Raw genomic sequence first — 16,251 nt, forward strand, 5'->3', positions numbered from 1 at the left:
GTATTTCGATAATATCGAAGGAATTGATTTATTGACGTTTTTGTATAAGCGTATACGTGGCATTACAAAGTTCAATGCAAGCGTATGCGTGGCAGTTAATCTAAAATGAATATCTAACAAAGGGAATAGTAGCAGCGCAGTGAAAGCAAAATTCGAAAATGACAAGTTCGGTTTCAACAAAATCTGACTGAGAGCAAGAAAGTTTGACTACGTTTTACGGTGAAATACTATCTTGGATTTTAGAAAAGCTCTCAAAATCTTAAAATGAGGTTAAACGAAGAATGGCTTAACAACTGTAAATATTCCTCTAACAATGTGGCTTGACTTTAGCACCAAATCCAGAACTAAAAATGCCAGAGAGATAAGGTGCATAGAGGACAAGATGCGAATTAATACATCGAATGTGGTTTAGCGTTGTCTGTACTCTTATCGACAACGATATGGGTCATCACAGTGGTCAAAATGTTGTGGACTTACGAGGAACTTTCGCAGAATTTCACTCAAGTCTGTTGGACTTACTGTTTTGAGATCCACTGTAATTTTTCTTTTCTCACACCTATTCTCAAACTTTTTTACTTCCTCTCTTACTGTTTTCCGCTAGAGCTTTTTGCTCAATTTCATCCAGTTGCTCGTTGTTTAAGTTCGAGTTTTGACTTGAAGAAAGCTGAAAATTTTCGGACTTCTTCCGTTTTAAAATAAAATCTCCGAACGTCAAACGTTCACTACAGAACTATAAAGTGAGCAAGAGCAAACTCATCCACAAAAATTCGCGCCAGTTTTGGCATTGAAATGGTATCGTCAGGATCTTATTGGCCGAGCAAAGATGTTTGACATCGCTCTAGCCATCACACACAATCACATCACAATCAGGGCGGCAAATTCATTTTTCAGCCGGCGCATTTCCCGTTTAGCCCGCAGAAAGGCGCGTTTTACAGTGGGTAACTCAATTTGTCGGCATTTGGCCGCGCGTAGAGGTAATAATCCCTATCAACGAAGGGCGGGGGGGGGGGGGGGGTTTAGAAATTCTCTTAGTGGCTTCATGTTACTGAAACCGGAATGAGATTCCGTCTCATGGGCCACCTGGCTCGCATACATACTTTACCATTACCTACCTACCTACCACGAAGACATGCATGTATGTCTGTTCATCCTTATTTTTTTTTTATAGCTTTGAAAAAATCCAGCAACAAACAGCCTAGCGGGAAGAAGAAAAAGAACATTAAGAAGATGAAGAATAGCTCACGGGAAAATTTAGGTAACTCATTTTACGCTGGCAGATTTTGGGACAATGTATATGAAACAAACAGTAATTAACCTAAGATAGTACAGTTTAAAATACCAAGTGGCTGGAGGCTTAAGCAGTAATTTTTAACCATGAATATGCAATAGAAGATTGTATCGTTACCAGAATGTTAAGCCGTTAAGTAGTTAGATTCATGCAGTGTGAGTACTAGGATTTGGAACTTTGATGCAGGCAGAAACATTTTACGACACTGAGCTGCGCAAAAAAGCCAAATCTTTTTACGTGATCATGAATTTTAATTAATTGCTACTTACACTGCTTACAAAACAATATTAATGTAGTTACTTACACTACTTACAAAGATTACTTACGCCACTTACGATACTAACAGTTTCTCTATACAATACGCATACTCACGCTACTAACAATACTAATACTTACACTGCTTACAATACAACATAATCAGATTACTTGCGCTACTTACAATTCTAGCACAGCAAGATCATACCAGTTTACTTCTGTCAGTAATGTAAATTCGGAATTGCGAATTACAGAAAGTATGCATGGTATATATGCGCCTTGTTTCTCAGTCCGGGATCGTTATCAGATTTGATAACCATGTGACGTCACAACATGGCGGCCATTTCAAAAACCGGCAATTTTCGTATTCACTTCGCTTTGCTCGTTATTTGTTCGATTACACTCGGGTAATTTACCCATAATTCTATTCGATAATTACTAGAAAAGAAGGAGCCTCACGTGTTTTGAAGATGGCGGTTGAAGACCAGCGTAAACGATGTAAAATGCTACTCGTAAAGTGAAACAGCGCTTGCAATTTTGCATCCAAACCAGGTATGTTTTTCATTTTGTCATTAGATTTAAGTTACTTGGAGATTTTTGCGGAAATCACAAAAAATATGTCGTTAATCTTCACGCCATATTCTTGGGATTTAACGTGTTTTTAGTGTTGTGCACGATCTGTGAAAAAAGTGCACGGGGGTATTTTGATTTGCGATGTGTTGTTCGTAACGGCGGCCATATTTACAGCTGCAATTGATGTGTTCCTAGGTACTGAGATGGCGGATGCTGGTACCCATAGAATCAAAATAGCAAATTTATGTCGATTTTGTGGATATAGCTTGGTGATTACATAGGGTAGGTTTATTGTTGTCGAGTTTTGCAGCATAAAATTTTCGTTCCTTTTAAACACGCACCATTCAACTTTAAGAATTACTGGTGGAAAAATCAAGGAGTACGTAAAAGTAACTTACATAAATCATCTAAGCCCCTTCAGAAAAAATTATAGCTCTTAGTGAGTCGCTCGATTCATGGTACGGCAGTCCAGGTGGTCGGGAAACCACTTGCGAATCTAACATTAGTTGTTTATTTTCTTTTGAAGGGTTACCATGAGTTCAAAATCAAGGGGCCAGAAGGAACTCCTTTTCATGTCCTTCCTGAAAATTGGAAACAAAGACCCGTTCGCACTTCGTTGTGTTTTGCCAGAAATTAGAGAAATACCCGAGACACTTCTAGACGTGCCACAGTCTGGTATCCAAGAGCGCTAAGAAAAATTACACTTTGAGAGAAGTTGCTGGAAGACAGATAGGCCGGGTGCAATACTTCTTAAACAGGGAACTAAGACACCTTTCGGACTGCGGGAAAATCGGGAATCACATTAAAGGGTAAGTTGCCTATATTTTAGAGTCAATTTCAACAACTCGCGGTCCTGAAATATTTTCCGGAAATGCCGGCTAAACTAGGTCAGTTTTCTGGCACACCAGTCGTTATATAATGAAGCTTATTGTTGGATTTAGCGAGTGAACTATGGTACGAAAACATATTACTTGAATCATAGTTTCTTTTATATGAATCGGTCATTAAAAGCGTTTTTCCATATCACCGAATGCACAACAATAGACTACTGATCTACAACTAAAACAATTTTTTCCGGAAATGCCAAGACTTCCAAGTTTACTGTCACATCTCACAACATAAAGTGTTGCATGTACCCACCCATTCCACTGAACGGAGGTGTATCACGAATTAAAGTAAATATACCTGCTATATTTTTGCTGTTGTACCAGAACCATATCAGGCGAGCCCACAACGACAAAGAGAACTCCAGTGCATCAAAGATGGAAACGAAATGTACAATACGGCAGAGGGGATTGAATTAGCAATCGCAGAAATGGAATTAGACGAGGGATGGGATATGGCCATCGAGGTAAGCTATTCTATCTTCAGTACATCTGGACAGAGAGTCGACAGAGGGAGGGTCGCGAATTGTTTCGATACTGTTAGTGATGAATCATAGTAGGAGATGTTTCGGTCCTAACCACGCTTCGCTCATGCAAATTGAACGAACTTCAGTTGCAGCTCTCTGCTTGGAATATAGAAGCAACTTGTTCAGTGTCAATTTGTGAACTCAAGATGTATTTACTGTTAGTGTTTCGTTTATATTTTATACAGACTGTTGAACAGCCAGCTTCGCCAACTATCAAGAAAATGAAGCCTGAGTGAAAATAGAAGCTATCATATTAGTATCAATAAACAACGCTTTTGTGAACAGAATACCTGTTGTCTACCTTCGTGTGTTTTAACTTGGAACAAATATTATACGGTGTCTATCTGAAAATGAAACTTTTCGCAGTAGCTTTTGGACAAAGACAGTTTTCTTCCATACATCTCTGTTTCTATTCCATAATCCAGTAACCTATTGTGAAGCAAACATACAATTAATTAAATGAAATTGTGTTGTGATGTTGTGAAAAAAGTAACTCCTTTCATCGCAGCGCCCCGTCGACTGCCATATTGAATTATACACTGTTGCTACCAAATAATGTCACGTGAACGAAAACTTGTGCAGCGATTGGTTGATGGTTTGTTTTGGTCGAGGTTATCAAATCTGATAACGATCCCGGACTGTCTTTTCCTTTCATTTTTATTTTCGTTTTCAGGGGACTAGGGTCAAGCTGTCAAGAGATTACAAAAGAGGCAACAGACGATTTTAGTTGTATTTTTTTCCATTTCATAGATATGTTTTAAATACAGTAAGAAATCATTTAGTTTTGGAGAACATTTTTCCTGTCTACATAGCGAAATGTAATATTTAGCATTTAAGCAACAGAAGTTAATTTGGAGTTTATGTTTAGAGCTATCCGGCCTTAGACCCAGTGCTGTATCAGGCTCTAAGGGTGTCTCTTTGGCAATGACTTGGCAACACTGTAGCCATACTTTAAAATTGGTCCAAAAATATTGAGGTTTTGGGCAAGCCCAAAAAAAATGTGCAAGTTTCTCTGTTTCTCTTTCGCAGAAAGTGCATTTCTTGCTATCGGCGAGACCAATTTTTTCCAAGATGTTGTGTGCTGATATTCTTCTATGAAGAAATTTAAAATTGAAAGTTATAAGTTTTGTGCTCTTTGTTTATTGAAAAGCCATTTGGTAAACCTCTTTCCAGTTGAGCTCTTGTTTTGTTATGAGAGTGACGTCTTCCTGCCACTTTTGTTAACTTTGGTTGGGTGGTTCACCTTTTTCTGATACAAGTTTCTTATCTACTAGTCTACTAGGTTTTTTGCTTTTTAAAAATTTTGACAAGAAACTTTCATGTTCAATCGAGGTTCTGATATTATGGGATATATATCTTTGAAGAAGTTCTATTGAAGAAATTATTCCAAGAAAGGTTAAAGGTCGGGCTGTCAGGTCGTGTATAGTTTGGAAAGCAGTGAGCGAGAGAAACTTTCCGGAGTCATCCATTAAATGTTCTACTTTTGTTATTCCTTTGAAGAACCATTCTTTAATAAACACTAGTCTATTCCCAACTCTTATAAGTGAATTATACCATAAGGGCGATGACCGAAAGTGATAATCTGATACAATCTTTTCTTCATAATTTGCGTCTGGCCAGATTTCAAGAATTTCTTTGAAAAAAGGATCTGATACTTTAATAATGTTACGACTGTCTTTTACGTTTAGATTTCCAGTTAGTGTTACTTCACCTCCATATTTTTCAAGTTCTGAGTCAAAAATCTTTTCCAGCTTCCACAGTTTTCCTTATTTAGATACTTCTTTATCTAAGTGGCTTTGAGAGATCTATTAAAGGAAGCTATATCAATCATTTTAAGTCCCCCTTCTGAGTGATCATTAATCATTACCTTTCTTTTTATTTTGTCGCCCATCGCCAGAAATTCGAGACATTTGAGCCCGCGGATTTAACAGCGGCAATTTGTTAAAAAATAAACAAAATGGCCGTCGCGAAAAGAAAGCATTCGGCGGTCGAAAATAAATTTGATGCAGTCACTTGCAAGAACTCCAGGTAAGAAATGTTCACTATTACTTGCTTTAGCTCTCTCCATTTCAACAATGCCTTGTGCGGTATTTTTGAACCTAGGTACGTTCCGGCTCTCTGTTTAAAAATATAGTGCATTGACGACGTATTTTCCAAAATGTTTAGTTGAAAATTCGCTTTCAACTCTTCTCGCCGCGTATAATTTTCAGACATGGCAATACACAAAGAGAAGGAACAATTTCCCTCGAAAAAATCAAAATTCCCCCAGAACAAAGTGGTAAAAACCGCTGGGAAAAACAATGACTATGGGCTCATATACGGCCGATGAGAAGCAAAAGTGAAGCATACACAAAGTAAATTTGTATTTAGTGGTTAAACCACTGATCTTAAATATCATATTAACGTAAAAGTAGAGAAAAATATCTTTCAAGTGATGTCTTTTGGAGCAAAATTGGAGCATGGACGGCCGAAATATCGTAGTTCAAAGATAGGGAGTTTTGGGATTTTACCGTGGATTGCCATGCGATATTCACCGAAGGCGTTTTCTGCGTGGTTTTCAAAAGTAAAAAGGAAACATCGAAATTAGTCGTATGGAGCTGTGAGACCCAAGGTGAGTTATTTTAACATACATATTTTTCATTCCTGTATACACATTTTTACGATCGCATTCGGTTTGACGATTATCGTTGGTTATAAACTATGAGTTTTGATTCTGTCGATAATTCTCCCTCTACGCCTTGTAATTTTTCGAGTGAAAACATCTCGCAGAAAACCTTCGAAAGGAAACATAAAATTGTAAGTCTCCTCTTTCATTTGTGCACGATGTGTTTTGTGATAGACCAGTCTATCGTGTCTGGCATGCACATTTTTACATTTGCTAATTCTTCAAGAAATATTCCATTAAACATCTCATTCTTCATACATTTTCTTTGTACATTTGGCGTTCGATTTCTTCGCTGCAAGGTTACAGATACCGCTGGATTTTGCATTCGCAGGTTCAAATGTCACCGATTTCTGGCGATGCTTTGTCATTCCATAAGAAGTTATAAAACATTGCATTTATCTCCTTTATTGCTGTATGATTTGTTTGAAGAGGAGAAAAAATATATACCAGTTGCGAAGCTATGAGGCTTTTTAAAACAGTAATTTTACCTAAAAGGCCAAGTCTGCGAAGTTCCTAGCATCCCAGAATCGATTTAATTTTCTCTATTTTATCTTTGTAATTCAAAGATATAGTTACATCAGGGTCTGTTGACAATCATACCCCTAACGCTCTGACTTTGGTTTTTTTTGGCCATTGGAAGTCTTTTTCAGGACAAAGTTTAAAATCCCAATCCGCAATTGCACCGATCCACAAAGCTTCTGTCTTTTTACTCTTAAGTCTGAGGCCGGATATATCACCGAAATAGTCTATTATCTTCAAAGATTCTAGAAAGGATTCTTCGGAACCGTCTGAAATAAGGGTCGTATCATCTGCATATTGGCTAAGTTTAATTTCTTTGTCCTTTACAATTATGCCACGAATTTCTTTTTTTTGGCGAATTGCATTAGCGAGTACTTTTACAGAGAGAATGAATAGATACGGTGACAGAGGGTAACCTTGCCTCACTTCCCGGTCGAGCTCAAAGAAATTACTTGTCCATCCATTGTTTAAAATACAGCTTTCGCTATTGCAGTAAAATACTTTTAACCAGTTCAGCAATGATGGGTCGAAACCAAAGTATTCGAAGGTTTTACAAATAAAGGGCCACTCTAGGGTATCAAAGGCTTTTTCAAAATCAAGGAAAAGGGGCAGTCCCGGCATGTTGTTTGCTTTTGAAAATTGATGACGCTGTCTATTAAACGAATGTTTTCTCCGATAAATCTGTCTCTAATGTAGCCTGTTTGATCGTCAGAAACAAGTTTTGGCAGGAAAGTTTTGATGCGGCTTGCAATAGCTTTTGTTGCAATTTTGTAATCGCAATTCAAAAGCGTTTAAGGTCGCCAGTTCTTTATTGAATTAAGGCTAGCATCCTTTTTTGGTATGAGCTTAATAATGCCCCTCCTTTGTGATATTGAGAGCTTTCCAATTTAGTAGGAATAATTAAAAGAGTGTATCAAAGTTTCAGCGATGTCATTTCAAAACACTTTGTAGAATTCGCGGGGAGGCCATCGGTTCCTGGGGATTTATCTGCCACCATGCTTTTCAGCGCTTTTAAACATTCATTCTTCCTTAATTCACCCTCACAGAGAGATTGTTCATCGTTATTTAAAACCTTTTTGTTTTCTTGCTGTGGAAAGAAGTACGCCCCTTCTTGGATGTCAGTAGCTACTTTAGAGCTGTAAAGATTTTGGCAAAACGATTCACATTCTTTTAAGATCTCTTAGTCTGTACAAATCAGGTCGTTGTCATTGACTTTGAGCTGGGTCATTGTTCCTTGTTTACAATGTCTCTTTTCCAGATTGAGAAAGTGCTTGGTATTTTTGTCACCTTCATTGTCCCATTGAGATTTAGATCTTAAAATTGCTACTTTTGTCCTGCTGTATTCTATTGTTGCCGCCAGTTCGCGTTTCTTTGTATCAAGGTCCGACCACACTTGTTCTCGTCGAGTTTCGTCGCCATTAAATTCAGAAAGACGTTTTTCAAGAGTTACGATTACTTGTTCTATTTCCTCCTCTTTTTTCGTTAGTTTCTTTTTCTTAGAAGTTCCATATTTCAAAGACTCCTCTCTCACTTTCAATTTAACCGTTTCCCATAGTAAATTAGGGTTAACAGTATCATCTTGCGCGTATTCAACCTTGGTTTGTTTTATGATTGATTTTATCTGATTAACATACTCAATGTCATTTAAAAAAGAGGTGTTAAGCTTCCAAAAGCCCCGCCCTCTATTGTTAGAATGCAGTGAGATTTGTAATGTAATCATGGAATGATCCGTTTTGTATCCTGGTGATATGTCCGCACAGACGGTGTTACAAAGTGTAATCTGATTTACTAGGAAAAAGTCGAGCCTACAGTGAACTTCAGGTTTATTTTGTCGCCACGTGAATCTGGAACTCTCAGGGTTTAAAACTCTCCGTGCATCTATTAAATCCAGGTTTATAGAGAAATTGTTTATAACTTCCAGCCATTTTTTATGGGATATGGCAAGACCACCTTTTTTGTCCTTGTCAACATTCAGTACTAGGTTAAAGTCTCCAACAATTATCTCCTCGCATTTAAAGTCGAGTAGCTGATTAAAAACAGAGGTGAAGAAATTTGGATCATCTTCGTTTGGAGCGTATATATTAACTAAGGTTATGTGTTTTCCATTTGTAATCAGGTCACATATTATGAATCGTCCCTTGGGATCGGCGTAAGCTTTCAAGAGCTGAAAACTGAACTTATTGTTAAAAAGTAATGCTACACCTGCTTTGTTACTAGAAAACAGCTGAATAATGCCTGGTAACCTCATTCAGCTCTCCAATCATGTATATTGTCTTCCGTACAATGGGCTTCTTGGATAAAATATACCGACATTTTTTTACATTTGAGCCAGTTGAAAATTCCACGTCTCTTAAACTTGTACCCTAGTCCCCGAGTATTAATCGATCCTATTCTGAGATCCATTTTTCTCATATATTTTGTTAAAAATAATTTGATCGAAGGCGCTCAATTGCATTGCTGAAAAAAATCTTGAAAGTGTAAGCTGGCAAAACAAATAAAAAATTCGAAAATTTACATATCTACACATAAACACACTTAAAATCAATAATATTAGAAGACTGCTGATGGAATACGGTGTATTCGTTACCTTGTTCGTGTTTTTCATTTTAGAGCCGCCTAATATTAGTTCTAGATGTAGCGGAGGCCGAATCTATCAGGCTTAATAATAATAACAAATAAATAGAAACTATGTATGGACAAATTATGCTTACAGTTCAAGTTCTTTACTCAAAGGCCAAAAATTACCTCGGACGAACAGCTTGTCGGGCTATGCCTTGTGAAATGAAGCCGGAATGTTGTTTCTTCTGGCCTTCTTAAAGGTATCCATTTGTGCTCTCCGCCGCTCCACGATCTCAAAGGGCAGATCTTGATACATCTTAAAACTGGTTTCTCGCAATCGGGGACCTTAAGCGAGCATGCTTTGACAGTCCTTAAATCTCAGAGATCTTGCTAGAATAGGCCGCGGTTTCCCTTCTTTCTTCTTACCAAGGCGGTGGACCCGTTGGATTTCTACCGAGGCAGCATTAACATAGCCAAGATCCCTTTCGAGGAAAGAACGTAGCACCAATTCGGTATATTCTCTGCTCGCGTCGTCCTCTGGAATGTTTTCGAATTTCAAATTTTCACGCCTAGAGTAAGCTTCAAGATACAGGTGTTGGTCTTCTACTTCTTTAATTCTGGTTCCAAGCCAAAAATTTGCACACTTCCTTCAAGTTTCAAAAGAGTCGCTTGAAAATCTTTCATTGATTTTTCAATACTGTCCAGTGTTACAAAATGTAATCTGATTTACTAGAAAAAAGTCGAGCCTACAGTGAACTTCAGGTTTCTTTTGTCGCCACGTGAATCGGGAACTCTCAGGGTTTAAAACTCTCCATGCATCTATTAAATCCAGGTTTATAGAGAAATCGTTTATAACTTCCAGCCATTTTTTATGGGCTCTGGCAAGACCACCTTTTTTGTCCTTGTCAACATTTTGTCCCAGTCAACATTCATTCGCAAGCTTTAATGTCATCAACATCGCGTCTTGTGGTAGCGTGACAGCTCTCTAAATTTGCACACGTCCTTCAAGTTTCAAGAGAGTCGCTTGCACATCTTTCATTGATTTCTCAATACTGTCCAGTTTGTCTAGCTTCTTTAAAATGTTTTGAAGTGTGTCGCTAAACTCTTCGGTCATATTCAAGGCTGGTAAACTTACGTCTTCTTCTGTGTCTAGCTCGCTTACTTCATGGACACGAACAGCGTGCTCGCCGCTTTTCAAGTTTTTGGTTTCTGGAGAAGCGTTCGATATCGAAGATTCGTCTGACGAAGACACTCTAATTTTTCGTTTGTTCGGTGTTTCTTCAAGAGTTTTGGCCATTAAAATTTCACAGAGCAACTGAGTTTAAGGCGGCTTAAGAAAACTCACTCCGCCATTGCTCCTCAGTCTTCTTCGTTGTCAAATAAAGCCAAATCTTCCAGGAAGAATACCCAGACTGATGTGATAAGCTAGGCCGTTTGCAGAGAATTACTACTTAAGAAATAGAAAACATGTACCATGTTTCTATCGAGTTTTAGTAGAATTCCACCGGTAAACTAATGCAAATGCTGTCAGCTGATTGGCTGAGCCGTTAAACGCTATCAGCGATTAGTGTGCAGTGGCTGGAGGTAGCCTAGGAAATGACGTTTCTTTTCGTTTTACCAAAGTTTTGGAGGAAAATTTTGATGCAAAGAGATTTTTAAATTCCGGAGAAGTCTAAACGAAGGACATTTACGGTTTCTTGCCTTTGAAAAAAGTTGAAATTATTGAAAAAACTGAGTCGCACGCGCTCACAAGTTCAATTTTGAATGACAATTCAATCCGAGCGATCTTTTTCAGGCAAAGTTTAGTAATACGTCAAGAAATAATTGGACACCGTTATTTGAAGTAAATTATAGTAAGAATTCTACTAAAACAATTAGATTATGCACTCTCGATATCTATGAGAAGATGGGGGATTCGGCCTTCGGCCTCATCAACTATCACCTTTTAGAAATCTCGAGCCCATAATCTAATTGTTATTAGTAGAATTCTACTAGTATACTAATGCAAATGCTGTAATCTGATTGGCTGAGCCATTGCACACTATCAGCCATTAGTGTGCAGTGGCTGGAGGTCGTCTACGAAATGGCGACGTTTTAATCGTTGTTATTTTATCGAGTTTCAAGTACACTTTCAAATCAAATTGCAAATATAATAAAAATAACGCAACGTTGATATTTGTTACAATGGCCCAATACTGGAATATATTCTTAACCACCAACATAAACAAGTCTAACACTTGAACAAAAAATGCCTAAAGAGATTTAGTTCAGAACTGCTATGAAAAAAGATATTTCATCCAATTCGCAATTCTGATTGTTTGTTAATTCTCTGTCTATAATTTTTCGACTCGGCTTGCTTTGTTATTCGCCTGATGATATCCTTGCAATAAAGATGGCATATTGCGTTACAGCACGTATCTTCTCTCCTGCATATTAATTATCTATATATTAGATCTATGATGCACCTTTTTCAAATTAGTATTTCTCCCGTATTATTTATAGTTGTCAGATGGCAAACGTTTTCAAATTGCTTGTCTGATTATGTACGCATTGCGTATATATTTTATATGAGTTGTAACCTCCTGCGTATGAGTATAGGCTACTTGGAGCCTCTTGGGTCACGCAAGAAAGGCTTGCGTTACACCTTGTCCAAATTTGGTGACTGAGTCACAAAAGTATGCAAAATCACGCGATTTCTGGGAAAAAATGAGTCGCATTTGGTATGTTGTTTTGCAAAAAAACTCTTTACGTGCTGGTGAAAACGGCTGCCTTTAGCTAGGGCTTCGTACGAGCCAAAAGTGCACAAAATACTGTTGTTAAACAGTATTTTGTTCTAATCACGTGCATTATGTCATCGGCTCACGTTACAATTTTCGGTAGCTGGAAGCGACGTTTATTACACACACCTGGAACAATGCTGGTATGTTAAAATCCACAATCAGAAACTGATCAAAATGTTTACATACAGGTAAAAAGTACAAAATAATGTTCAATACATATATCCGATGTTTTGTTACTTATCCACAGGCTGCACAAACTCAGTATCTGACTGCTGATTCATATGGGAAATTCCCTTTAGTCCTAAATAAACTAAAATAAAACATAGAAATAAACTTCACTTACCTGAACATAGGGTGTTCTTTGTGTCTTCTATACATTTTGGGCGCAAATTGCGTCTATTTTTGACGGGTTTGTGGCTTGCGGTTTTACTTCTTTTGTTCAATTTGTTTTGTTTCTTTAATTCCTTGGTGGTAGTTCCTCCTCATAACTGATTCATTCATAGGTGACGCCGTCCTACAAATCGCTTCCGCATCAAAAAGCAACGTACAGAATCGCCACTGACTACAAGTATTCCTTCTTTTCGCTTAGCTAGTCCCGAAGGGCGTGATCGTAAATAAACATCGAGGAAAAAATGCCCGCGCGAATTTTTTTTCCTCGAGGTTTTCTTTCGCGTCACTCGCGACGGATCAAACGGAAGAGGAACAGCTTGTAGTTTAAATTGCCTTTTAACAAAGCACCACTGCCATAAGGCCAGAAAAATTTTACCATCGCATCAGCCGTCATCACGACAACCGTATTGCGCTGAGAATTTCAAATTATATTCGGTTTTCTGCGATCCTGCTATGCAGTCGGCTTTTTCGGCGAGTTCACAGTTACGCTCCAACGGCCATTTGGAATTACATTATGCCCCTTGTTTCGTCACTATGGATTGCATTTCAAAGGCTAAGCTAGGTTTGCTGGGAAGAGAACTAAACTGACACAAATTTTTGCCATAATCCGGCCACTCAGTTAAGTGGGCGTTTATTGTAAGATCATCTCAAGTTACAATAGAACTGGAAGTGAGTACCTTTTTCCAGCAAAGGTGAGGGCAAACACGCCTTACGTGACACTTCGTCTGTCATAATGTACCACCGGTAATGCTCCAAAAAAGGAGGGGTAAAGTGGATGGGAAGAAACTTGCCCTGCACCGAAGCTTCTAGGAAAGAGGTCTGCAACCCAATGCTCAAATGCTTAAATCTAAATCTATTCGAGTCCCGGGTGTGACTCTATCCGGGAAACTAATCACGGGGCAGGTAGCATAAAATTATTTATTCTTTTTTGACACGGTAAAAAAACATCAGGACCTATAAGAAATCTGCATAATACTTATTTACATTACTTATTTTGCATACTTGCAGTAGATTTGAATTACATTAATCAATTAAAACATACTAACGATAAATAAGAACTATATAAGGAAAGAGGTGATAATAAATTACAATATAAATTAAATTATATTATAATAATGTTATAAGAATTTCAATTATAAATAACAAACACTCCTACATTTATAGAGGATATTACATGGCCGCGTGGGCTTCTTTCTCTCTCTCTCTTATCTTTAGGCACCTTGACCATCAAACTTGATACTACTGGTGGTAATAAACTACGAGATCGCATGAAAAGACATGCAACAATAGGATTGGATTGTTTCCCTCTCTCTACACTAGAAGAACTACAACGCTTTTGCTGTTATTTAAGAGCCCAACTTAATGCAGAGATTAAAGAGAAAAATGCAGGCAGTTTAATACTGACAGTTCATTGCCGTACTCTGGAGATTCTTGAACGGCTGTGGGAAGATTATTGCTCAGGTCGCCTAAACACAGTAGCCGAGGAGTGTTTTCTTTCAGACGACGAGAGAACAAAGAAAAAAGAGGAGATGGGAGAACAGAGTAAAGATGATGCGGATATCGTCGGTTTAAAAACAACTATCTCGGAGACGGAATACTTGAGGTGCAAAACGTTTTTAACAGAAATTTCTGGTAAGCTGAGTTCCCAGGGTGCAATTTCCCACTTACGTCCGGGGTGAACCTCATCCTTGAGGAGTCAATAATGTAAACAAGATTAAAATGCCAAAATGAACAGACTTTTAATTGTCATCTAGATGTACATGTTCAGTTAATAAGTCAAATTATTCTTGCATTTTGATTGATTCTTACTTATGAAAAATTGGAGAACAGACGTATAGGTGACGTCATTACCTTTTTTGTTTCTTTATTATATAAAAGAGATAGACTTCATGTTGCCATGCGTCTGTTTAGTAATCGATCATAGAAGACGTACGTCCAACTTCGGCCTAGGCCGGTCCATATAGCGAATAAACTGTGCCCTTGATCTCGAGTACAGTTTGTGCCTAGCAAATAACAAGTATGTACATGTACTTTGCTTTAAACAGGTCTCACAAGTTTAACAGACGAAGAAAATGTTGCCATGGAAAAGATAACGTACAAGAACATTCTTTTGAAGTTCTATGTGCTGCTCCTGGAAAAGCTTGATCCAAACGAAGTTTCCCATCAATTGCTGACGGCTGGTGTATTGACCTCTGATGATAAAGAGAAAATAGAAGAAAATCCCTCACAAAAAGAAAAGAGTGCAGAGCTGTTGATGATATTAGCCACGAAAGGACCGAGAGCATATGAGGAATTCGTGAAAACCTTGGAAAAGGATCAGTGTTCTTTGGCTTGTCAGCTCTTAAAGGAAGGTATGTAGTTTGCACGCTAACATGAAGTTGTCTCGGTGTCAAATTTTCAAGTATGTAATGTGGAGACATTGTGTATACATCAATACAAATATTATAATTTCTAAAATGTCCAAATATTTTGACTGTAGAAATTAAACAACTGTAAAATTACGTGTGCCCAGCTATCTCGATGTTTGTCATATGTTCTTATTAATCTCTCCGTGGCATGGCCAGAAATTCCGGACATCGAGTACACACAAGGGTGATGAGGGTTCTGGCACAGCAGTGATCAAGGGGGAAGAGAACGGGCAAAATAAACCTCCCACGCTTAACTTCCCTCACAAGTATCGGGAAGTTAAGTGTCGGAGGCTTATTTTGCCCGTTCTCTTCCTCCTTGATCACTGCTGTGTCCAGAACCCTCATCACCCTTGTGTGTGTCACGCAAACAGTACAGCAGTAAAACAAAAAATTGGCTGACATCGCGGGTCCAGCGAAGCTGTAATGTCTGTAATCAATATGCACGGATGTGCCCCTTCACTAGTATATACAAAAATGTGCCAGAAATATTTTCGTATTGAAGAAGCATATGCACTGTATATACGCCGAGATGGCTGCAGCGCAACTTTCCGTGGCCATTCAAAGCCTCCCTCCAGAGCTTCGCGAGATGATTCTCAAGGAGCACATCGCGATAAAAATCAAGGAAAAAAGGGAAATGGGGTGGGGCAAGGTCCACGAGAATATTTCAAAACTACCTTTCTGCGAATTCAAGCAGCAAATTGTGCGAATGGTAATTTGCTTTGAATATCCGGACTGCTATTTCGAGAATTGTTGTTTCCCCTGTTTCGAAAGGGAGGGAACTATTCATAAACCCTCGGTAAGGCTGCCGAAGGAGCCAAAACTTCTCATAGAAGCCGACCCCGATTACAAGAATTTTTTGGAAATATGCTCCTGGAACGGTTACGATTGGCACGAGTGGTTCCTTTTTGGCGCGGAGCGTTAGCGAAAAACTTCAGCATCCGCCTCAACCATCGCAACGACGACCTCGCGCGAAACATCGCGAGCCTCTTTTTGCCACTCAGGTGTGAAATATTCATTCACAAGAAGCGCGACCAAGTGGAAGCAGACAATCATGTTTTTATAACATGCAAACAAAACCGTTTGTTTCTAAAACTTAGTTCGAAGCGGGAGGGTTCGTGATTTTTTTTATCATTTCTGCTTCAAGTTTGCCGCGGATGTCTTTCTCCATTTTCTTGACATCAACCTCGGTAATCCCTCTCTTTGATGGCTGGCGAAGCATCTTTGCCCGGACCTGATCTTTCAGAAAGTTATACTGTTGAAACTCGGAAAGGATGGTGTCAAACTCATGAGAAGACACTTCGTTGTTGTTCAAAGCGTTGGAGAGCAGTCTGTTGACGTTATCCCGCTTGACAACGGCGAGCGTGGTAATCTCTTGATGTTTCTTGATCTTCGACTCGAGTTTT

General features: G+C 38.5%; 1 protein-coding gene, 1 long non-coding RNA gene and 1 pseudogene across 12 annotated transcripts in view; 2 read left to right on the top strand and 1 right to left on the bottom strand.

Annotated features, from left to right (window-relative positions):
* LOC110059758 (uncharacterized) overlaps window positions 1-16,251 on the top strand; it is a 150,709-nt gene that overhangs the window by 86,370 nt on the left and 48,088 nt on the right. For all 10 annotated transcript variants that reach the window (XM_089285871.1, XM_089285864.1, XM_089285868.1 and 7 more), the window contains 3 exons: window positions 1,169-1,255; window positions 13,656-14,072; window positions 14,486-14,791. In XM_089285871.1, coding sequence (XP_089141997.1) covers window positions 1,169-1,255; window positions 13,656-14,072; window positions 14,486-14,791 — 810 coding nt within the window. The remainder of the gene's footprint in view (window positions 1-1,168; window positions 1,256-13,655; window positions 14,073-14,485; window positions 14,792-16,251) is intronic.
* Window positions 2,430-3,814, top strand: LOC149115660 (uncharacterized). Of its 2 annotated transcripts, none has more exons than XR_016206247.1 (3): window positions 2,430-2,925; window positions 3,328-3,467; window positions 3,713-3,814. It is a non-coding gene; the product is annotated as an uncharacterized LOC149115660 (long non-coding RNA). The 2 variants fall into 2 exon arrangements; XR_016206248.1 differs by lacking the exon at window positions 2,430-2,925 and adding an exon at window positions 2,976-3,070.
* Window positions 9,316-10,567, bottom strand: LOC149115661 (uncharacterized; annotated as a pseudogene).

This window comes from Orbicella faveolata, unplaced genomic scaffold (assembly GCF_042242905.1).
Source record: "Orbicella faveolata isolate gen_17 unplaced genomic scaffold, um_ofav_v1 contig_13, whole genome shotgun sequence".
Taxonomy (NCBI): Eukaryota; Metazoa; Cnidaria; class Anthozoa; order Scleractinia; family Merulinidae; genus Orbicella; species Orbicella faveolata.